Source organism: Odocoileus virginianus, chromosome 5 (genome assembly GCF_023699985.2).
Source record: "Odocoileus virginianus isolate 20LAN1187 ecotype Illinois chromosome 5, Ovbor_1.2, whole genome shotgun sequence".
In the NCBI taxonomy this organism is placed as follows: Eukaryota; Metazoa; Chordata; class Mammalia; order Artiodactyla; family Cervidae; genus Odocoileus; species Odocoileus virginianus.
The window spans coordinates 59,853,860-59,874,143 of NC_069678.1; the positions used below are offsets into that span (position 1 = coordinate 59,853,860).

General features: G+C 36.0%; 1 protein-coding gene across 15 annotated transcripts in view; it reads right to left on the reverse strand.

The window, feature by feature from the left end:
* The window catches only part of MIER1 (MIER1 transcriptional regulator), a 71,973-nt gene that overhangs the window by 21,285 nt on the left and 30,404 nt on the right, over positions 1-20,284 (reverse strand). For all 15 annotated transcript variants that reach the window (XM_070467986.1, XM_020896145.2, XM_020896147.2 and 12 more), the window contains 4 exons: positions 18,458-18,613; positions 17,822-17,954; positions 16,108-16,172; positions 12,478-12,550 (listed from right to left, as the gene is read on the reverse strand). In XM_070467986.1, coding sequence (XP_070324087.1) covers positions 12,478-12,550; positions 16,108-16,172; positions 17,822-17,954; positions 18,458-18,613 — 427 coding nt within the window. The remainder of the gene's footprint in view (positions 1-12,477; positions 12,551-16,107; positions 16,173-17,821; positions 17,955-18,457; positions 18,614-20,284) is intronic.

Here is a 20,284-nt window from a genome sequence, read left to right on the forward strand (position 1 = left end):
TGCCAGTGCCATACTGTCTTGATGACTGTAGCTTTGTAGTATAATCTGAAGTCAGGAAGGTTGATTCCTCCAGCACCATTCTTCTTTCTCAAGACTGCTTTGGCTATTCAGGATCTTAAAATGCCATTGGTAATTTGATAGGGATCACAATGAATCTGTAGACTGCATTTGGTAGTATAATCATTTTCACAATATTGATTCTTCCTACCCAGGAACATGGGATTTCTCTCCATTAGTTTATGTCGTCTTTGATGTCTCTCATTAGTATCTTATAATTTTCTGTGTACATTTCCTTTGTCTCCTTAGCTAAGTTTATTCCTAGATATTTAATTCTTTTTGTTCCAATGGTGAATGGGATTAATTTCTTAATTTCTCTTTCTGATTTTTCATTATTGATATATAGAAATCCAAGGGATTTCTGTGTATTGATTTTGTATCCTGAAAACTTTGCTAAATTCACTGATTAGCTGTACTAATTTTCTGATACTATCTTTAGGGTTTTCTACATACAGTATCATATCATCTGCAAACAGTGAGAGCTTTACTTCTTTTCCAATCTGGATTCCTTTTATTTCTTTTTCTTCTCTGATGCTGTAGCTAGGACTTCCAGAACTAGTGGTGAAAGTGGACACCCTTGTGTTCTTCCTGATCACAGGCCAAATGCTTTAAAGTCTTTACCACTCAGAAAAATGTTTGCTGTAGGCTTATCATATATGGCCTTTACTATGTTGAGGTAGGTTCTTTCTATGCCCATTTTTTGAAGAATTTTAATCATAAATGGGTGCTGAATTTTGTCAAATGCTTTTTCTGCATCTGTTGAGATGATCATATGGTTTTTATCTTTCAATTTGTTAATATGGTGTATCACACTGATTCATTTGCGCATACTGAAGAATCCTTGCATTCCTGGAATAACCCAACTTCATCATGGTGTATGAGCTTTTCTTTCTTTTTTTTTTTTTTCCATTTATTTTTATTAGTTGGAGGCTAATTACTTTACATCATTACAGTAGTTTTTGTCATACATTGAAATGAATTAGCCATGGATTTACATGTATTCCCCATCCCGGTCCCCCCTCCCACCTCCCTCTCCACCCGATCCCTCTGGGTCTTCCCAGTGCACCAGGCCCGAGCACTTGTCTCATGCATCCAACCTGGGCTGGTGATCTGTTTCACCCTAGATAATATACATGTTTCAATGCTATTCTCTTGAAACATCCCACCCTCGCCTTCTCCCAGAGTCCACAAGTCTGTTCTATTCATCTGAGTCTCTTTTTCTGTTTTGCATATATGAGCTTTTCAATGTGTTGCTGAATTGTTTGCTAAAATTTTGTTGAGGATTTTTGCATCTATATTCATCAGTGATACTCTCCTGAAGTTTCCTTTTTTTGTGTTGTCTCTGTCTGGTTTTGGTATCAGGGTGATACTGGCCTCATAGAATGAGTTTGGAAGCGTTCCTTCCTCTGCAATTTTTTGAAAGAGTATTAGAAAGAGAAGGGTTAGCTCTTCTCTAAATGTTTGATACTATTCTCCTGTGAAGCCATCTGGTTATTGGCTTTTGTTTTTTGGGAGATTTTTGATCAGATTCAATTTCAGTGCTTGTAATTGGGTTGTTCAGTAATTTCTGATTCTTCCTGGTTTAGTCTTGGGAGATTGAACCTTTCTAAGAATCTGTCCATTTCTTCCTGGTTATCTATTTTATTGCCATATAGTTGTTCATAATAGTCTCTTACATCCTTTGTATTTCTGTGTTGTCTGCTGTAACCTCTCCTTTTTCATTTCTAATTTTGTTGATTTGATTCTCCTCTCTTTCTTTTCTTGATGAGTCTGGCTAAAGGCTTGTCAATTTTATCTTCTCAAAGAACAAGCTTTTAGTTTTATTAATCTTTACTAATTGTCTCTTTCATTTCTTTTTCATTTATTTCTGCACAGATCTTTATTATTTCTTTCCTTCCACTAATTTTGGGTTTTTTTTTTTGTTCTTTTTACGGTTGTTTTAGGTGTAAAGTTAGGTTGTCTATTCGATGTTTTTGTTTTTTGAGGTAGGATTGTATTGTTACAAACTTCACTTTAGAACTGCTTTTGCTGTATCCCAGAGGTTTTGAGTTGTCATTTTTTCATTGTCATTTGTTTCTAGAAATTATTTGATTTCCCTTTTGATTTCTTCAGTAACCTGTTGGTTATTTACAAATGTGTTGCTTAACCTCCATGTGTATGTGTTTCTTACAGATTTTTTCTTGTAACTGATATCTAGTCTCATAGTGCTGTGGTTGGAAAAGATGCTTGATATGATTTCAATTTTCTTAAATTTACTGAGGTTTGATTTGTGACCCGAGATGTGGACTATCCTGGGGAATGTCCCATGTGCACTTGAGAAGAAGGTGTATTCTTCTGCATTTGGACGGAATGTCCTGAAGATATCAGTGAGATCCATCTCATCTAATGTATCACTTAAGACCTGTGTTTCCTTATTAATTTTCTGTTTTGATGATCTGTCCATTGGTGTGAGTGGGGTGTTAAAAGTCTCCTACTATTATTGTGTTAACTGTCAATTTCTCCTTTTATGTCTGTGTTTGTCTTATATATTGAGGTGCTATGTTGTGTGCACAGGTATTTACAATTGTTCTGTCTTCTTGGATTGATCCCTGGACCATTATGCAGTGTCCTTCCTATTACAAGTGTCCTCTTGTAATAGTCTTTATTTTAAGGTCTATTTTGTCTGATAGGAGGATTGCTACTTCAGCTTTCTTTTGCTTCTCATTTGCATGGACTATATTCTTCCATCCTCTCACTTTCAGTCTGTGTCTTGAGGTCTGACGTGGGATTCTTGTAGACAGCATATATATGGGTCTTGTTTTATATCCATTCAGCCAGTCTCTTAGGGTTGGAGCATTTAATCCATTTACATTTAAATTAATTATTGATATATATGTTGCTACTGCTGTTTTTTTAATTGCTTAGGGTTGACTTTATAGATCATTTTTCTTGTCTTGTATTTCTTGACTATATAAGTCCCTTTAACATTTATTGTTAAAGCTTGTCTGGTGGTACTGAATTCTCTTAACTTTTGGTGGTCTGAAAAACTTTATTTCTCCATTAATTCCGAATGAGACCCTTGCTTGATACAGTAATCTTGTTTGTATTTTCCCCTTTCAGTAGTTAAATATATCCTGCCATTGCCATCTGGCCTGCAGTTTCTGCTGAAATGTCAGCTGTTAAGCGTATGGGGTTTTCCTTGTATGTTACTTGCTGCTTCTCCCTTGCTACTTTTAAAATTCTTTCTTTTAGTTTTTGTTAGTTTGATTAGTATGTCTTGGCTTGTTTCTCCTTGGGTTTACCCTGTATGGGACTCTTTGTGCCTCTTGGACTTGACTATTTCCTTTTCCATGTTGGGGAAATTTTTAACTATAATCTCTTCAAAAATTTTCTCATACCCTGTCTTTTTCTCTTCTTCTGGCACCCCTATAATTGGAATGTTAGTGCGTTTGATATTGTCCCAGAGGTCTCTGAGACGATCCTTAGTTCTTTTCATTCTTTTTACTTTATTCTGCTCTTCAGAAGTTAGTTCCATCATTTTATCTTCCAGCTCATTGATTTGTTCTTCTGCTTCAGACATTCGGCTATTGACTCCTCCTAGAGCATTACTGAGATTTATTAATTTCAGTAATTGTATTGTCTCTGTATGTTTACTCTTTAATTCTTCTAGGTCTTTGTTAATTGATTCTTGCATTTGCTTAACTTTGTTTTCAAGGTTTTTGATCATCTTTATTATGATTATTCTGAATTCTCAGGTAGTTTGCCTATTTCCTCATTTATTTTCACTTCTGTGTTTCTAGTTTGCTCCTTCATTTGTGCAGTCTTTCTCTGCATTTTCTTTCTCTTTTTTTCTTTCTTCAAACTTATTGTTTGAGGTCTCCTTTCCCAAGGTGACTTCAAGGTAAATTTTTTCTTTCTTTTGGTTTCTGCCCTCTAAGGTTGGTCCAGTGGGTTGTGTAAGCTTAACAGGGTGAGACTTGTGCTGAGTTTTTGTTTGTTTGCTTTTCCTCTGATGGGCAAGGCTGAGTGAGGTGGTAATCCAGTCTTCTGATGATGAGGTTTGTATTTTTGTTTTGTTTGTTGTTTAGATGAGGTGTCCTGCACAGGGTGCTATGGTGGTTGGGTGATGCTAGGTCTTGTATTCCAGTGGTGTCCTTTGTGTGAGTTCTCACTATGTGACATCCCTAGGGCTAGTTCTCTGGTCGTCTAGGGCCTTGGAGTCAGTGCTCCCACTCCAAAGGCTCAGGACTTGATCTCTAGTCAGAAACAAAGATTTCACAAGTGGTTTGCCATGGCATTCACTGAGATTAAAACAAATCTCCAAAAATGACAGGCCAAAAATGAACCCCAGACAAATGGCAGTTACAAAATCAGGCAAATAATAATTTAAATAATGGAACATACATATACATATACATCCATGAGCAAAGTCAAAACAATCCAACAAAAATAAAATACAGTAGCTGACCTGGTGAACAAAGAAAATAAAAAATTATATTTACTGGTTAAGAAAAAAACTAACTAAAGCACAAACTGGAAAACAAAACTAAAGCAGGTGCTAAGTGGGGAATAAAGCAATGAAAATGAAACTAAACAAATATGTTGAGAGGAAAGGCGAGAAAGAAAAGAAAGAAAGAACAGATATGCAAATTTACAAAGAAGTAGATAAAGAAGATTTATATACATTAAAGATTAACTGCAAGGGGAAAAGAACAGTAGGAAAAGCAAACAAAGGAATAAATGTAGAAAAAACAGTATGTTTAAAAAATTACAATTAAAAAAGAGGAAAGAAAAAAAAAGGGGGGGGGGAACTCCACAGAACCGCAGAAGCCCAATGTAGAGGCAGAGGTTTATAACAATAAAAAATGTTTTTTTTTATGTGACTGAGAAAAAAAAAGGCTCAAAAGTTTAATTAGATTTCATAGTGCCAATGAAATAAAAACCTGCAATGGGGGGGGGGGGGTAGGAAAAAAATCCAAAAGAATCTACAGAACAAGTCAAAACATAAGAATAACAAATGTTTTTCTTGAGTCACTGCTGTCAGAGTCCTTTCCCTCACTGGGAGTCACTGTCCACTCACCTCCTAGGATGCCCTCTGACACTGTGCTCATCTCTGACTGCTGTGGGGGCAGCTCAGATTCTTATCCGGTCTTACTCCTGTGTGTTCTTGCCTCCAAGGTCCACAGCTAACAGGACTAGTGTGTTTTCTTTTGTGGGAGCTCTCAATGACCTTTTATATATTCCACAGACACAAGAGTCTGGCCAGTTGATTGTGTGGATTTAATCTGCAGCTTGTATAGCTGGTGGGAAGGTTTTCGGTGTTCTTCCTTAGCCACACTGCCCCTGGGTTTCAATTGTGGTTTTATTTCCACCTCTGGATGTGGATCATCCCCTGGGGTTTGCTCCTGAGGCCGCCCTGGAGGACTCGGGTTTGCCCATGTGAGGGGCCAGGTGTGGAGGTGATGCAGCTGCTTGGGTCGCAGGGGTTCTGGCAGCACCAGGTACTCAGGGGAGTTGGCGGCTAGGGCAGCAGGAAATATAGTGTTCTACAAGGGTATGGAAACCAGTATTGGCCAATACGCTCCAGTATTCTTGCCTGGAGAAGACCCCTCCCTGACAGAGAAGCCTGGCAGGCCAGAGTCTACAGGGTCACAAAGAGTCAGACACTACCAAAGCGACCCTGCGCGCGTAGACGCAAGACTTTTTTGCCTGTGGCAGCTCTGCTCCAGTGAGAGTTGAGTGTGAAGGTGACACAGCTGCTTGGCTTGCGGGGACCCTGGTGGCGCCAAGTTGTGCAGGGACACTGACTGCTTCCGCAGAGTCTTTTTTTCGAGCCTCTTGCAGCTGGTGATCAGAAGGCCTCTTTGGCCAGTCTTTCTCCGTAGCTCTGCCCATTCAGGCACTTACAGGGCTCCCTTGCCTGGGGTCCTTCTCTACTGTTCAGAGTGTCAGGCACATAGAGGGGCCCCCTGGCTGGGGTCCTGCTCTGCACTTCAGTGCATCAGGTGTTTGTTGGGTCAGCCTCTCTACTGTTCAGCTGCCAATGCCAGCAGTGTGGGGAGAGAGAGGCTATGGCTTCAGCCCCTACACGTGACTCAGCAGTACCACCTTGCTTCCACGGCCACCCAGCTTTCCTCCACAGGCATTTCCTACCACAATCTCCTCCCTCACATCCCCTAGATCTGTTCTCTCCACAGTCAACAGCAGACCTTGCCCTGGGATTGCTCCACAATCCCTAAACTCCAGGTCCTAGTCACTGCATCATCCAGGAGACCTGCGTCCCTGTCTGGGGTTTGTATGGCTGTGTCAAGGACTGTCTGATTCTCATTCCATTTAGGCTGTCACAGATCAGCTGTTTCACTCTCAGCCTTAAATGTTTCTCCTCTGACTCAGACAATTGCCCCAGTGTGGGGATCAGACCTCTGCTTCAGTTCCTCCACCTGTTGAGGGCAGGTCCAGTCCTACTAACACTTCCATTTCTCCCCCTAGTTACTTCATCCTACCAAGTTTTTGGTGGCTCTATATATTCTTTTCCTCTGGTCAGGTGCTCCTGTCCTGAGTTCTGCATGCACTTCTATGTCTGAAGGTGTATCCCTGAATGTATCCATGGAAAGCGATATACTCCACATCCACCTACTCCTCTGCCATCTTGTTCTCCCCAGGATGAAGATTTTAAAAGTGCACCGGCTTTACTAATGAAGAGGTGAATCTTTAAAAAACTCTTTCTGTGCAGAAATGGAAGGCGAAGCCATACTGGAGAGGACTGAGGAAGAAACAGGTGGTGAAGTAGCAGAAACCCCTTTTGAAAAAAAGTCCCACTATGAGGGAGGAAGACAAAGTAAGTAGCTAGAGAAGAAGTATAGCTGAAGAACTTTCTGGTTTTGTTTGTTGGTGTTTAAAAATAGGAGATGTGAGTGCATGCTAAGTCACTTCAATTGTGTCTGACTCTTTGTGATCCTATGGACTGTAGCCTGCCAGGCTCCTCTGTCCACGGGATTCTCCCAGCAAGAATACTGGAGTGGGCTGCCATGCCCTCCTCCAGGGGATCTTCCCGACCCAGAGATCAAGCCCCTGTCTTTCTGCGGCTCCTGCATTGCAGGCGGATTCTTAACCGATGAATCACCGGGGAAGCCCAAGATAGGAGACATAACCACTTAGATGCCAACAGAAAGGAGCCAGCTAGAGAAAAGACTTTGAATTTAAGAGTCAAAGGATAGCTGACAGTGTCAAACTTCCTTGTTTGACACATACCAGGAACTGTGTTAAGTGTTTTCTTATAAATTACCTTATCCCTACCCACTCCCCTGTCACTATACACGAACAGTTCAAAATATTATACTCGTTTCCCAAAAGAGTACAGATCAAAAGACAATCTCTAGAAATTTTTCCTTAGTAAACTGCATTCCTTTTCTAACCCACTGGTATAATCCTACTAAAACTCTCTAAACTGCAAATTATCAATAAACTCCCATGATAAAGGAAATTTGGATATACTGCTATTGACTTCTGGGCTCTGTTCAGCCTGTTTCCATACTACAGTCCATATATTCTTGGGGCGAGAGTGGGAGATGGACAGCGCCTTTCAATGAAACCCTGACTCAGGAAGAAGACAATGGAGGGTGGGTCCCTGAGTCCCCAGTGTTCTTCCAGATACTCCCAAACTGGGCCTAGGAAACAAACACACGCCACCTGAGAGATACTTCTGGAGTCAATCTGGAAGTCCCAAGTCACAGGTTACAAACACATAGTTATTTAAACTAAGTACACAGACATGGCTCAGACAGGAGAGAAACTGCCTGAAATACAGAAGACCTACATTTAATCCCTGGGTCAGAAAGATCCCCTGAAGAAGGGAATGGCTACCCATTTCAGTATTTTTGCCTAGAGAATTCCATGGACAAGAAGCCTGGCAGGCTATAGTCCATGGGATCACAAAGAGTCAGACATGACTGCAATTGAACATGCATACACCTCAGCCAGACAGGATAACCCCGAGAATATGATACTTAAAAGCTACACAATTACTATATAAATGACAATGATTCCTGGTCCAGGAAGATTCCATGTGCCACAGAGCAACTAAGCCTGTGTGCCACAACTACTGAGCCTATGTTCTAGAGCCCAGAAACCACAAATACTGAAGCCCATGTGCCCTAGAGTCCACGCTGCACAACAAGAGAAGCACCACAATGAGAAGGCCATGCACCCCAATGAAGAGTAGCCCCCACCTACTGCAAGTAGAGAAAAGCCCATGCAGCTACAAAGACCCAGCACAGCCAAAAATAAAAATACAAAATTGTTTTAAAAAAAGTTTGTTTTAAACGACACAGTTGAGAACAGCTAGAATACTCAAGAGAATAAATCATACTGCCTTAATTGGTTCCAGAGGTAGATGGATTATTTGGCAGTTAAGTTTATATTCTAAATAAAATATGACTTTTGACTATGCTCTAAATAGAACAGGAAACACCATTGATATTTATTAAATGTCTATTGAAGAATGACTAAATGCCAAGAGAAACTTGACTTCCATGATAAAACATAAGAAAATATGGAGGAATGATCTCTATAAATATGACATAAACCTCTGTAAATGTAACAGCAATAGAAAGAAAAAATACTCCATTATAAATAATTAGTATAACTTTGTGAACACACTGAATTTTGAAAGAGCAGAAATCACTGAAATGTAACAGCATCTTCTGAAACTACTTCATTCTAATGAATTACCAAATTTAAATACTAGAACTTTTAAAAAGCAATCATAAGTTTATCTACCTTATATTACTGAAAAATAATTTACAAGTGATTATAAATAAGTGAAAGAGTTCAGAGGCAAGAGTTCACAAAATGTGTTAACAGATTAATTGGGGAAGTGCTTTTTATGACATTTTAAAGTGTGTCAGATAGGCAAAATGAATTCAAAATAATTTAACGAAGTTCATTATGTGTGTGTTGGGGGTGAGAAGGGGAAAGACTAATGCAGAAAACTGTGAAACTACTACCACAAAATCATAAACTTTGACAATCTGGGAAATTCCTAGTGACTACAAATAAATATGAATAAATAAATGAATTTATTAACCTCTGGTTTCTGTGTCATCACATTTTAATGCTCAAGTAAAAATTCTACCTAATCAATATATTATGAGGATGAAATGCTAAAACATAATTAGCAAGATGTAATAATGTGGTTCACCACAGAAATTTCCACATTCTTAAAAGGTCACACTGTGATGACATGAATTTTAAGTTGTCTAGCTGAGCTTTTCCTACGTGTAGATTAATGGAACTGCCTGTTTCAACACTAAGGGTATGACATATATATGACACATATATGACTTTTGACTATGCTCTAAATAGAACAGGAAACACAAGGATAACATATGTGTTCATTTTTCAGTAAGTGACTTAAGAATCAATAATTTGTCTAATGTCCATTAGAAACAACAATTCACACTATCCTCTGCTAGTGCTGAGTAATTTTACTCTAAAACTTAATCATGCAAGCATGAAAATTTGCAAATACCTTATTTCTTTGACTTTTTTCCCTAAGTAGCCCATCTAATTCTCAACTAATCTAGTAAAGGGTTCTCAGTTTTAGCATTACTGACACCTTTGGCCAGAGTAGTCTAAGTTTGGGGAAAGGGGTCCTGTGCTTTTTAAGATGTTTACCAAGGATCTGAATTATTTAGAATTATTTCAAAGATACAGCATTTACTCAGTTTTTAACATGGGAGAAACAATCATGGTTTTCATATGCCCAGCAAACTTTTTTTGCGAATTAAACCCTTTTCACACAGTCTGAGCAAGGTTGACTCTGCACCCTGGAGCCCAAAGAAGAGATAAATGAGCCAGAGTACTCACTCATCTCTTGGGTCACAGTAATTACTTCTGGTTGGGTAAGATTCAAGCTGAGTCAATAGAAGCTCTCTCTAGGACTTTCGCTGGAGCAAAGCGGGATGGGGATGTTCTCATTTTTCCTGCTTCCTGACTAGGATCGTGAAAAGTGTTAAGTCATGAGCTCCCAGGAGCCATCCTACCTTGTCTGACAATAAAGGAAAGAGGGAAAGGAGAGATATCTAACATTATAAAAAGCCCTAAATCCAGTTTTATTTGAAGACAGATTAGCCAGAACTTCCCAGTAAGGCAGTCAAGTAAATTCTTTTTTGCTAAAGCTAACTAAACTCAGTTTAAACTTTGTCACCTGCAAGCAAAAGAGCATAAATGGATATTTTCTGAAAATCTGAATAATAAAACCTAAACATAAGGATAAGATTAATGATTTACTGGATTTGCTGGATCATGATAATGATTTAATGTTATTTATCAAGCATTTTCTATGTGCCAAACACTGTGCCCCTAAGTGCCACATATAACAACACCACATGTAACTCCTGAGAAAAAGCTCTATAAATACTTGCTATTTTATAAATGAGAAAAAGAGGCAGTTAAGTAATCCATCCAAGGCCAACTGCCTAGATAGCCTCAAGTTCACTGACTCCATATAAGTTCTGTTAACATTATTCTGCAACCATTGAGGAACTCAAATATTTACTAAGTGTATGTTTTAGATCACTCGAGGTATACTAAGGATACAAAGCTGAATAAACAAATGATTATAATATACTCTGTTAACTATAAATGATCATTTACATAAATTTAAGAGAAAAGCTTTATCAATATCTCTTCAGGATACTCAGTAATAGGGTTTCCTTAAAGCAATGAAAAATTCTAATCAATCTGCCAAAGAACTTCTTACTGTGTGGATACCAAGAGATCTTAAAGTCTTGTGACTCATATAAAAATCACCCAAACTAAATGCTCCCTCTTGAATGTGCTCACCAAATTGATGAAACATACAAAACTTTTTCTATAAGGAAAAAAGGCTCTAGTCAGCATTATCCCTTTGACAGTTTTATTCTATTCTAATAGTGTGGTTTATTGAACAGTTTAACAAGAGGTTGGTTAATGTGCACAGGTTAACCTAAATGCAGATGAATTCTTGATATCACGACAAAGGTATGAATTTCTATTACAGAACTACAGAACAGAGGAAAGGACCTGAACCACAGTGACTCCTATAAGGCAGTAACTGTATTAAATTTCATCTGTTCCTCATACAATGTAACATGCTTAAATTCTCAGAGTAAGAAAGCTTCCTGGAAAAAAAAAAATTAGAAAGCAATTGCTTTCTAAAATTATGCTAAAATGGAAAAACATTAAACCAAAATAGGAAATTGGGATCACTATTTGCTGTGATATCTAATAAGGCAAAAATGTTAAAAGACAAACATATTAAGAAATAATTAAAACTGCCTTTAACTGTAACATTAATGTGCCACATACAAAAAAATAGAAAACCCAATGGATCATTCATTTTTGCATACAATTACAATGATTTACAAAAACTGTGCACAGAATTTCAGTATACAATAAGGTCACTCCATATTGATACCTTTAATGTTCCTGTATGTTTCAGAAATTAATTTGAAAGCAATTACTAGTGTGTTAAAACATTTCCTTTGTCACTAGAATTTACTAAAGCCTGTGATATTCCCGTAACGACTTCTGATCTGGGGCTCTGCCCCGAAAGCAGATGCTTAGAATATAAAGTACATTTTCAGACAGAATGTTAAAAAGAAAACAAACAAGACTTTTATAACTCCCAAAGGCTCTACATATGTAAGCTGAAATGTGGAAAAGAAAACTGAAATAAAAGAAATGAAGAAAGATTTCTACACTGAGTGATGTCACACTGCCCATGAACTCATTAAACACACACATTCTCTCTCTCTCTCTCTGGAACTTTCCCAAAGTGGATAATTTGAAATAGACTTAAAAAAAATAAATCCTCAAGTATTCTGTTTTCAGAAGTTCAAGTATTTAATTTTTATGACTTACCTTAGCACTATTAGACAAAAAATGAACAAAAAGTCATGCAAAATTTAAGTACACAAGTTTGTTTTTCCAAATTAAATAACACAAACAGCAAAACACTCATTAATAATATTAAAAATTCCAGGAGCAAATAAGCTTTTTATATCAGTTGTTTACACTTAAAAAAAAAAAATATGTCAATGGCTTCCACTGAAACAAAAGAACCTACAAAATAACCTTTTAAAATATAAATTATCAAGGTTATAAAAGGGTATATTTAGAGTATTTAAAATATAAAAAAAGATTAAAAGAATGTCTTAAAGTCATCTAATAATACAATACCAAAGAAGCATTCACTTTTCTTTCTTTTTTGGCTAGACTTCTACGAACAAAAGTGAAGAAACAGAAAATATTCCTTACAGATATGGTGCAGGGGTCTTCTTTCATAAATCATGGGGTAACAAATGAACTGTCATGTTCTTATCCCATTATAAAAACAGTTCATCAATTCCTGCCTTTTAAAAGCATGAATTCAGCTATGTAAATATATTAATAACCCACCTTTTTCATTTTCTTTGTATCTACAAATGCCAACTGGAATCTCGGCTTGAAACATGGAGCCCACCATAATCTCCTATTTTAAAAAAATATAAAATGTTAACAAAATGGAGTAACACAGATTTTATGTCCACTTTCTAGATTTACCATCTTCCTGGGTTAACTGTTCCTGGTTTCTGTCATAAAATAGTTACAACCAATCAACTACCTCAGAGGAGTATTGTGAGGATGAATGAGTTAATAACAGTAAGAGCTTGGATATGATTGGATGAAAGTATCAGTAATAATAATGGGGTGAAATGCAATATAGACAATGGATATGAACTTTACTTTAAAATATGGAGACAAAGAAATAAACATGAATTCTTGTAATTCAACGGATAAGATAACTCTGAAAAGCAGAAAGTCAAACTAAGATATTTTCAGAGTACCCACTCTAAGCTATGGTCTCTGAATCAGCTTCCCGGTAAACTGTGAGAAATGCAAATACTCAGGTCTTACCCCAGACCTACCGAACCAGAAACTATGAGGATGGGACTCAGCAATTAAGTATTTTAACAAACTATCCATATAATTCTGACACACAATGAAATCTGAGAACCAGAGCTTTAAGGTAAAGGAAATAACAAAAACCGTCTGAATAAAGCCCAGTAGAGGCCAAATAAGTAAAACTTCAAACCAGATGGACAGGTGATCAGTGCCTCACTTGTATTAAAGCAACGTAAGATGAAATCATCACTTCTCCCAAACATAATTAAATCTTATTTTAGGAAATCTGGAATCAATCTATATAGTCAAAACACAAGTTAGGGGAAACTGGCTGTTCAGAACAACAATTAGAGGTCACCACTGATGAGATTTTATTAATGTAAGACATAGGGACCAAGATTAATTAATTACATGGACCCTCTTCTGTCTGTGGCTAAATGTTAACACAGTTACTACATTTTCAGAATAAAGACTTATGTAGGAAAGGTATGAAATCATGGTCTAGTAAGTTTAAATAACTCCTGGGATTTGAAGAGTTCCTCTCTCCTATTACTGTTTCCCACTATGCTAGAATTTCATTTTATCTAGTGTAACTTCAAAGACATGTCTATGTAATAAATTTATTGCTGCACCTGTACAGGAAAACCAGTTAGTTTTTCTAAAAATATCACACACACATTTTCTCTACTCATACATAAGAATTTTCCTTATATCTTTCACTGTAAAATAGATTACCCTATTGCCACTTCTTGTGCCTCTTCTAAGTTAACTCATCTCCACCTATCAGAGAATAAATAGTCAAGTTATCAACCCTGGCTAGGGTGCTTCTAAAAATATTCAAAGTCTGGATTCATCCTAGACCAAATAAACTAGAATCTCTGGATGAAGGCCATGGTAATCAGCATTAAAATTTCTTTAAATGATTTTAACATGAAGCCAGGGCTGATAATTTCTAGCTTAGTATAAAGAAAAGACACCTCTCCTTTTTCCTATTGTGTTCAGAAATTTTTCACCTTAAATTTGTTCTGTGGGGAAATGAAGGAAAACAGTATTTAGGAGCATTATGTACCAAATATCTATGCAAAATTTTTATTTAATCCTCACCAACTTCGACAAGGCTGAATTTGCTGTCCCTATAATGTACGTAAGGAGATGAAACTCAAGAAAATGAGTTTCCTTAGGATCACACTATTACTAAATTCTGGGCTATAACTTGAACTCAGGTTTGATTTCAAAGCTGTTTCCTCTATCCCAGGTTTCAGTAAAAATTTAATTTTGTCTTACAAGCCTTAGAAGATTAATCTCTGAATCCTGACAGTTTTTTACAAATCGCACTAAAACAAGACAATCTAGACTTACTTTATTATATAAATCTGGATTTGCTTTATTACATAATTTTCCTGAGGATGGGACTAATACTTCCTAGTAATGAAGGCTTTATCCCCACCATGTTCTCCCTCCTTTGAGTTTGCATTGCTTCATTTAAAAAAGGAAAAAACTTCAAGGCTCAATCAAATACTCTATGGGGACACTCCAGATACAAAATCAATTTATATCGGACAAAAACCAAACTTGGATATGTGGTAGAAAATAACAGTTTTCTGTTGATGATTACCAAAGTTTCCAGCTTTTCTAATTTTAATTTCTGCATGATGTAGTAATTAGAAATGACTGAAGAACACTTGCTCAACAGGTCACACGAACAGTAACTTCTGTGATCCTTTTTTCTGTCTTCACTCCCATCATTCATTCATTAATCATTCAAGTTATTAATAATTAATACATCCTGCACTGTGATAATCTTTCCTTACCACTTTAACCCACACTGATGTCTCTCTTTCCTAAACATCTCTTTGTGGTGGTTTAATCGCTAAGTTGTGTCCAACTCTTGTGACCCCCATGGATTGTAGTCTGCCAGGCTCCTCTGTTCAGGGGATTCTTCAGGCAAAAATACTGGAGTGGGTTGTCATTTCCTTCTCCGGGGGATTTTCCCTAACCCAGGTCTCCTGCATTGCAGAGAGATTCTTTACTGATTGAGCTACAAAGGAAGCCAATCTCTTTTTGGAAACCCATAAATATATCAATTCTGGCTGAAGCCCATAATCCTTGGGTAGTACAGTCCAAGTTCATTTCAATAATTCATTCTTCCCAGCTGCAACTACAAATATACAGATTTTCCCTTATTTTAGTCCACAAAGGGGGTTATCTCTTAAGTGTGCCCCTGGTACCCGGACCAGACAACTTTAAAGAAACTAATAAACAAGACACAGGGAAGGGTCAAAAGTACTGACTAATTAAGTAAACAATCATGACTTAAAAAGGGCAGAAAGGCCACTTGATTTGATATTTTGGGCTATTCTGCTTCCACATAAACAACACTTTATGCACCAAATTCAGAATCAGACCTAGGGACAAGAACACCAAAAAAACCAAAAAACCCTCAACAAAGATTTTAAGAGATAAATCAGGTATCTGTCTCAGTAAGTATATCACCTCTTATAGATGATTTGTCCTAATCAATTGTACGTAACAATGTGATACATCTTCCTAGTAAGTCAACTGTTTGGCAGCAGCTTAAAATTCTTCAGTTTAACCATGAGATTGATTATACAGTTATACAATTTTATATTTAAAGACTATTTCATTATCTTTAAACTCATTTTAGAAATTAATTATGGATAGTTATCCAAAGTCCAAATCTATCTCTTCACACAATTGAGCTGTGAGTATCAACATTAATATGGGATAGAAAAACCTGTAATCTAACTCATTAAACAAAATTTACTTAACAAACACCATAACCTCCACAACTGTTTTCTCAAGTAGATATATTAAAAAAAAAAAAAAATCACATGTGATACTTTTTACAGTGTAGCTAACAAAACTCTAGTTCCTAACTAGTTTAGAAATTTGGATTTGTAATTTTGCTTTGAGTACCAACTTGTTCAACAAAGTCTGATTTTTTCCTATATCGTTATTTTATTTATAAGAAAATTTATGTATTTCTCACCTGGATGTATTAAGGGAAAGTCTGAACATATGTCACAAAAAGACTTACTTCAACTTTATCAAACTTTTAGTAAAAGAAGATGGCTCTTTAAATATTAATTTATCTAAGTTTTGGGAAAATATGGCTCTAACTACCTTTTTCCAGTCTTCTGATGGTATATAATCTTCATCTTCTTCAGATTCTTCTTCTATTTCACTATCTAGAATAAGTAAGACAATAGTACTATAAAATGATTGCTTAGCCTGTCCATTCTTACATCTACCATCAAATACTTAAATATGCCAAAAGGTATTTGCAGAGGTAGGTCGAGATATTTTTAGTCAAATATTACTCTGTCAGTTAAAACAAAAACAAAACTCATAGATCTTCCAGGACAATCTTCTTAAATAACTATATTTTCATGAAATAATACTCTACATAAAAGTTCAGGGAAAAAATTGATTCAGAGTCAAGACAATCTGTTTCTAAACCTAATTCTGCTTCCAACAGCCTGGTGACAGAATAAACTATATGATCTCAGTTTCTTCCCTTATTAAATGAGCGTTGGGACAAAATAATAGTTTCTGAACAGTGCTCCTTAAAATACTTGAGAATGTTGTAACATCACTTTGGGGAACACAGGAAGAGAGAGCATGTATGTCTCCCCAATTTCTGTTTTTATTCAGAGCAGGCAAATTGCTATTTGTTTACATTTTGGACTAAGAATGCCTTTACATCAAGCAGCGGGAAATCTGAAAACCATTAGATTGTCAGCATCTGCTCAACTCTACAATGGCACACAAAATTCAAAATGGTAACATCATATAGAGAAATTAATTCTTCCTATGGAAAAGCTAAGGTGGACACTGTATGTATAGTTTCCATGCACACTGAAATAACATCTGAATTATGATATATTATTTCAAGAGGCAGTCACTTAGTATCCCACTTTTAAGCAAATTTTGGCAAAGGACCTGCTCCTGGTTTAACTAGGGGGAAAATACCACATTTCCTCCAAATAATTAAATGTAATTAATCTCTCTGTAGTGATAACACTTTTCAGTTGGACTGTATCTCTAAAAGAAAAATTCACAATAAAATTATCACCAGCAGCCGTACATTGACCTCTAAACAAAAATGTGTAACAGAAGTCATTCACACAAAGCAGTAGCCATGTTTAATCATTACTTTACCACATTTCAGGAGAGGTTATTATATTGTATTCAAGTATTTTTCTTTTTTAAATACAGAAATTTAAATTACATATTTAAACTAATAACATTAATGGTTAACTTTTTCTTATCTTACTTCTAGCGTAAGGATTCCTGCTTAGAATGAAAATATTATGGAGTAGTGACACATGCAAATATTCAAGATATATACGTTAAATGTTGTATCAACTACTGGTCAATGACTTTGAGGAGGTAGAAACATCAGCAGAGTTCTTTCTCTGTATAATATATTCCTACCTCAAGGGCCAACAACTTCTTTAGACTTGGGAAGCATTGGTTAGAGAAAGCAATGCTTATGAATTTATCTAGACTGAGAAGCAAAGAAAGCAGAAAATGGAAAACTGAGGAAAATACTAGGAAAAATAAAAAAGATGACCATGAAACAACAAATTTAAAGAACAGTCAAAAGTGGAAAAAAAGGAACACACTCAAAATCAGGTATCATAGTGACACATAATAATTACAGTAGCATATTCATGGACAACATGGCCCCAGTACAGCTAAACTAATAATCTATAACAAAATCCCATTACTGATGAGAGAGACTTCCAAATCAATGAATTCAGAGTATTGAAAAAACACACTAAAATATTAAACAGCAAAAATCATATAAAAAATAGTAACTAATTCTACTTACTTGTGTCAAAATATTTACATCGACGTGGACGGATTATTTCCTGGGCATCTTGAGAAGCAACAGATTGAGATGGATCATCATTAGAAGACTGAGTTTCATCCTCTTGACCTGAGGAATCTTTTATATTCTCTTCCTATGGAATAATACATTAAATCTCTTTAAGAAAAAAAGAAAAGTGTTGCAGATGAAAGGTCATAGTATTCCAGATAAAACTAGAAGACTACGTGAATATACCACGGTTACACAAGATGCTAACATTAGAAGAAGTCGAGTAAAGTGTACAGAGAGATGCACTGAATTATCTTTGAACCTCTTATGCAAACCTAAAGCTATTTCAAAACAAAATAAAAATATGTACAATTAGCCATTATTACTTAAAAAAACAGCATTTTAAAAGTTGGTACAAATATTTTTAGAACAGGCATTAAAAAAAACAATGACAGAGCAAACTATTGCCTCTCTGGAGTAGATTACAGGGAACTTCCAATTTGCATTATATATGTCTATATCTTAAGTTTTAATATTTAAATATATTGCCTTTATAGTTACAGTGAAAAGAAATGACAAAAACAAGCAATCAAATCAATGTATCAATAAAATTTTAACTTAAAGATAAAAATATATGTATAACCTTACTTTATTTTCCCCACTACATCCACTGTTATCATCATTATCAGCATCTTCATCATCATCTTCCTCCTCCTCTTCTTCCTCCTCCTCTTCTTCTGGTAGCCGAAGAGCACTATCATAACCATAAAGGCTGAGAAGTTCATGAATCGGCATGTCGCCTTCCTAAATAGACCAAACAAAAGTTAAATTTTTAACAGATGACATTTCATATTCCTATCATTCACAAATCTTCATACAGAAGAATACTCTTAGAACTGTTATCAAGAATTCACAAATGATAAAAAGTAAAACAATATAATTATGAAACCAGAAAAACCCTTATCTTTATTATTCTTTTCTGCTTCAATTCAGTGATTATACACCAACAGTCAGTTCACATTTTCTAAGAGTACCATACATAATTTGGGAGTGGGGAAACAGAATAATTAGAAATTAGACTGTAAACAAAGTTAACAAACCAAGAAAGGGGGATGAAATTTAGAGCCCAGCCCAAACAAATTAAAAACAGCAATGACATACATGAATGATATTACATCAGCCATATATTCTTTTCTAGGGTTATGTAAAATCATTTCATGTAATCTTTACTGTACATATTACAAAACTGTTGTGCTATTTCCATTTCATAGATGAGGAAACTGAGGCTAGCAGATTAAGCAATTTCTCCAAAAACCACACAAGTTACAAGTAGTGAAAACAGATTTTCAGTCTAATTAAGAAAGCCCATACTCTTAACAGTATACCAGGCTGTTTCAGCTAGGGACCTGAACCTCCCCCAAAAACAAAAAGCACACCCTCCTGAGGGTGAAATGAAGAAATATCTACATGCTATGAAATGAAATGAGATTTCTGCAGAAGGTACTCACTCTAATCAGTAGTCAAGTGTTACAGAGTATCAGGGAAACATGACAAAATTATAAAAAGAAGATTTAACCCAAAGAGTCCGAACCTATAACATACACATACACACTCTGAAGAAAAACTTAACTGAGTCAGTTTAGAACCTAGAAAAAGGATAATCGTGATAAAGACTTTGTATTTCTCCAGTAGTATCACAGTCTTATTCATGAACAGAGACAAGTCTAGCCTGTGTGTAAAATACATTATAGTGAGGATGAATACATCAGACTGGAGGATATAACCTGATGACACTGAATAATTAGATCATACAGTTAACTCCCATCACTCAGAATTTGTGTGTAAAAAGCAAATAATTTGAAAAAATTTTCCTTATAGAAATAGGAAGAAAATGCTGTTTAACACTTCTATTAATATTTCATATTGTAAATGGATACTCTAGTTATAAATCAGTTGTGAATCTGTTTCTGAAAGAAATCAATGACAAGCTGGCATACTTAATTGACTTAATTATTGTGAATTTCAAAGTACAATAAGAGACGAAGTATTCAAGGATCTAGTCCCTCTAGATACCTGGTCCAGTATAAGCAACTGGTACAAAGAAACAGAAATTTAGGAATTAGGAGTCAGGATTTAAGAAAAAAGAACTTCAACTCAGAAGAACCAAATAAACAAAATTAGAAATGAAAATGGAGAGATCACAACAGACAACACTGAAATACAAAGGATCATAAGAGACTACTACCAGCAGCTCTATGCCAATAAAATGGACAACTTGGAAGAAATGGACAAATTCTTAGAAAAGTATAACTTTCCAAAACTGAACCAGGAAGAAATAGAAGATCTTAACAAACCCATCACAAGCAAGGAAATCGAAACTGTAATCAGAAATCTTCCAGCAAACAAAAGCCCAGGACCAGACGGCTTCAGAGCTGAATTCTACCAAAAATTTAGAGAAGAGCTAACATCTATCTT